The sequence below is a fragment of the Gavialis gangeticus genome, unplaced genomic scaffold (genome assembly GCF_001723915.1).
Source record: "Gavialis gangeticus isolate Ggan-Ray unplaced genomic scaffold, GavGan_comp1, whole genome shotgun sequence".
NCBI lineage: Eukaryota > Metazoa > Chordata > Crocodylia > Gavialidae > Gavialis > Gavialis gangeticus.
The window spans coordinates 47,243,593-47,248,506 of record NW_017729022.1 but is presented as its reverse complement, the minus strand read 5'-3'; the positions used below and the strand labels follow the sequence as shown (position 1 = coordinate 47,248,506).

The window sequence follows — 4,914 nt, the reverse complement described above, 5'->3', positions numbered from 1 at the left end:
TTGTTTAGCATTATTTCTTGTTTTTAAATGAATATCTGTTTAATATAAAATGCATAAGTAATTCTAAGAGCGATCAAATGGGATTGTGAATTTAGCCTAAGGATTTTGGCACCCCATCCCCAGGAAAGAGGAATCCTGGTTTTAATCCTTGCTGCCAAGACTGAATTGCCCTTTCAAGGCACGTACTAGTTCCCATTCTCTGTACCTAGATGCCTAAACCTGAATTATTCATAGATACCACCAAAGTCCCTCCAAAGGCTATATAAGGATCTTAGGTACCTGAACTGCTCCAGCTGAATGAGCTTCTGGAGCAAGAAGCCTAATAATAAGGTATTGCTAGTATAGGTGCCTAAGGGACTGTTCTGAATTCTGGCTTGGATGGGAATAGCATGATAGATCTAATTTTTGCAACCTTATTCATCACTTCTATTCAATATTACAGGCTTTATTTTTGATCTCGAATTAAAATATTACTTTGAGTTGATTTAGTCTTTTAAAATATACATGTTGTATAAAAATTCAGCTTTGTGAATAACTATTAATTAATAATCTATAAATAACTAAAGTCTCTTAGAGATTTGAACCCTTGATATAGCGAAGCACTTAAGCATGTGCTTCATGAAAACTGAATGTTTCAATTCTGATGATAATAATAGGACTTCAGCAAGTGCTTAAGTGCTTTACTGAACAAGAAGGGGTATTGCATAAATACATTCAATTTCTTTGCTGAAATATAGTCTAAAATATGCTCAACTTTGTGTTGCATTTAAGCCTTAATGGAGGCAATGAGAATTGAGCACTTTTTGAAAGAACAAATGAACAAGCAAACAAATAAATGAACATACAAATGAAAGAGCTAAGGTGATAATATTATATTATGAAGCTGTTACGCTAAAACGCTGTTAGACTTTTTTGTCTCCTGCTGTATCTGGGAAGTCAATTATTCAGGATTATAAAATATTTATTTATAAGGTTTTATTCAATCAAATAAGGCAAGAGTAAACCTAAATGGTACTGCATCAATCGTGAGACCCCTGTATATCAAGATCTACATAGATAGTAAAATGCATATTAAGTTAGCGGTATTTTATGTAAACTTCTCTTTTTAACATGTGTCTGTATTATTTTAGAATATGGATGATTTTCCTTTAATTAAACTCTTACCTTGAATCTAAACTGAAATCTCCTCCCCCCAACCCCAAAATGCAGTGTAAGAAGCATGAGTTTATGACTTGGGTAGTAAAATGGATGGAAAATACTTGTTTAAAACCAATTAAACACAGGATGTTTTGTTGGTGCAATAATTATTAAAAATGGACCTCACAGCAAGAGGCACTGAAGAGTGTATTGTCTCTGTAGAAAAGTGCACAAAAATCTCTTTATTAAATGAGTATCAAAATACATCACCTAATTCTGACAGAAATTAAAATACATATTATTAAAAATTGCTTAGCAAATGGTCTCATGATCTATTTCCACTAATCAAGAATTATATATTTAAAGGGCATCCCTGCATCTGTTTTACATCAAAATCAAATAAAAGATTTCCGTACCAACTGGTTTTAATTTTTTGTGCCCCAACATAGATATGAAAATGAATTATGATGTAAGCAAACTTTTTTTACAAAATGTTACTTCACATAATACAGTGATTGAAAAAAGGTGTATTTTATGTTACCTATTTCATCTAGATCAATCATTGTCATCTGTTAAAATCTGGGAATAAATTGAGTGAAAATGCCTTTAATACTGTGACTGCTTGACTTTAAAGACAGGATTTCCTGTATTTTTGTGTCTAGGTGCTGAGGTTCCTTAGTTATTTTAGGGGTTAAAAGCTGTAGTCACTGATGCGTATATATTAGGCTGTATTCATAAAACACGGCATGTAGCCTGCCTCAAACGATTACAGTCTAACAACAGAGGCCAATAGAAAGAGGACAAGATCCAAGAAAGCTGAGGTAAGGCTAGATTCTGAAGCATTGTCAAGTTAGATGCAATAGCTAATAGGGTATAATATGGTAATATGTCAGGAGATGCTGATGTGAACTTTCAGCTTTATATGCTACTAATCTCAGGAGGACAGAATAAGTGGTAGCAACCAAAGGTTTAATTTTAAAAGAGATTTCTAACAAGCTCCAGATACTTCCACTAACTTGACTAGCAAGGTAAATTATTTTGTATTACTTTACAAACTGATGTTAAGGGTGTGGATATTTATGTAATGTGGGATGTGATTTCATTGTGTAAATCAAACATGACATTCCCAAGACATCTTTTATTTGTACTTTTTGGAATGTTTCCCAATATCCAACAATTTCTGAGGCTAGCAGATCTGTGGGATAATGCACTTGCTAATTACACAAATGAAAATAACCAATATCAAGAAATTACCACATTTTGTAAAGAATTAATAACAAAATCAGTCATTTAACTCTTGAATATATGGTATCAGGATATTTTTAATATGATTTTTAGTTTTGGCAGTAAACTTTCTGTATCTCACAACACATCTGTACTATTGACCTCTGGATGTAAAATGCTCTCCACTCTATCAAAAAGCGAATAAAACAACAGAGTTTATGAAGCACTGTTGCCATGCTACTCCTGCATTGTCTGGAGGAATACATGATCAGTTGATGTCTCTTTCGTCGTCTAATAATGGCAAATGCTTAACTTAAAGTGAACAAATATAAATGTGAACTGGGTACCAAATGAATGAAAATGCATGTTTTATGAAACACAGTAAAACCTGAGATCTAGGGTTTATTCTTTAAGTAATTTTTAGTGCTTTTTAAAGAAGAAATCCAATAATTTGAGATGGGGAACTGGGGGGAATGAATTAGTCAAGTAGGTTTTTTTCTAGACTTTTTAGGAACATGCCCAACAAACAGCTGTTAAATGCTTTTTGATCTTTCTCGTGTGTGACGAGAAAAGGCCCTGGAAAATTTGATCCATATGTCCTTATAATTTAGGAAGAAAAAAGTAAAACCATATGACTAAGGGAGGAATACATATTAGAATGTGTAGTTCTCTTTACACATTGTGATATTCAAACTATTGGTTTGCACAAAAATGATTCGGTAAAGGCATCCAATATAACTTTTTTCAGAATTATAGAACTCATGATTTAATATCAGAAAACGGTCAGTATTTCCAGGTTCTTTGAAATGACTGAACACCCAATTTAATGTGTTAGCAGCATGACATTTAACCTGAATCACAAGTATATTGTTCAAAGCTGAAAAATCTTAGTATTTGATACCTTTATATGACTATAAAGTGATGTCACAGATGGCAGAACGTGGTCCTTTCCTAAGGGAAAAAACAAAAACAAAATAAAATTATTTAATTATTAAGTTAAATATATCTAGGATATTGTTAAGGGATACTTTAACTGGAGTCAGCTAATTGCTTTTCTCCCTTTCTAAGGAAACAATGGCAGTAAGCATCTATTCCAGCCTTTTGCTATTGTTCCTGACCAATACTGTGTGGACTCGAACTGTGAGACAAGCCTATGATGTGACAGATCCTGAGGACTGGCCTTACTTCACCTTCGAATGTCCAAAAGAATGCTTCTGCCCTCCTGGTTTTCCTAATGCTTTATACTGTGATAACAAGGGACTTAAAGAAATACCTGCAATCCCAGCAAGAATTTGGTACCTCTATCTTCAAAACAACTTTATTGAAACAATTTCTGAGAAGCCTTTTGTAAATGCCACTTATCTGAGATGGATAAATTTAAACAAAAACAAGATCACCAATAAGGGGATTGAAAATGGTGCACTGAGCAAATTGAAGAGGTTGCTTTACTTGTTCCTGGAAGATAATGAATTGGAGGAGGTGCCTGCTCCTTTACCAACAAGCCTGGAGCAGCTGAGACTGGCTAGAAACAACATCTCCCGGATTCCTGAGGGAGTCTTTAGCAACCTGGAAAACCTCACACTGCTAGATCTGCACCACAACATGCTGTTGGACAGTGCTCTTCAAAGTGACACCTTCCAGGGACTCAGCAGTCTCATGCAACTCAACATAGCAAAAAATTCTCTCAAGAAAATGCCATTAAGCCTTCCAGCTAATACGATGCAGCTGTTTTTAGACAACAATTCTATTGAAGTGATACCAGAAAACTATTTTAATGCGATACCCAAAGTGACTTTCCTTAGACTGAACTACAATAAATTATCTGATGATGGTATTCCCCCAAATGTGTTTAATGTTTCATCTATTTTAGACCTACAGCTGTCATACAACCAGCTCACTAAAATTCCACCTATCAGTGCTCAACTTGAGCATCTTCACCTTGATCACAACAGGATCCAAAGTAAGTGTCTACTGTTAAATGTGAATTAACAACAAGAACTAAAATCTGTGAAAGTCTCTCTTCTCCCCAGTGAACCACTTCAGTATCTCATTGTGCCCAAGAGCCATTTTTCAAAATTCAGACGACTTTGAATGGTTTGAATTTATTTTACTAAGAAGATTAAAATATTTTGTGCAGTTAATCTTGATAATGTTAGGATCAATTTGAAAAAAGTTGTAAAAATACTTACTGAGTTAAAAACTCAAAAATATGCGTTAAGGAAAGTGCGCATTGACAGGGAAATAAGAAGATGAGCTTAATTAGCCAATTCAGATTCTCACATAGTGCCTATACCATATCATTTCTAAGAACATATTTGTTTGACCTATCTGAATATAGCTGCCCTTAGATGCTTTTTAATCTTTTAGCCTTGATATTTTCTAGCATGTAAAACAGATAAATGAGCACATTAAAGTGTACTTTGGCACTCATATTCCCAAATGTGCATGAAATCAGCCATATTATACCAGAGCTGTTGGCTACTTATTTTCCTGGCTTTTTACCTGAAGGTAGAGTTGAGAGCCTAATTATACACACCTGTTCTTTAACACCAG

General features: G+C 34.2%; 1 protein-coding gene across 1 annotated transcript in view; it reads left to right on the top strand.

Moving 5' to 3' along the window:
- The first annotated feature begins 1,217 nt into the window (after positions 1-1,217).
- KERA (keratocan) overlaps positions 1,218-4,914 on the top strand; it is a 21,652-nt gene continuing 17,955 nt past the window's right edge. Inside the window, exons 1-2 of the mRNA XM_019514854.1 lie at positions 1,218-1,958; positions 3,430-4,321. Coding sequence (XP_019370399.1) covers positions 3,436-4,321 — 886 coding nt within the window. The 5' untranslated portion in view covers positions 1,218-1,958; positions 3,430-3,435. The remainder of the gene's footprint in view (positions 1,959-3,429; positions 4,322-4,914) is intronic.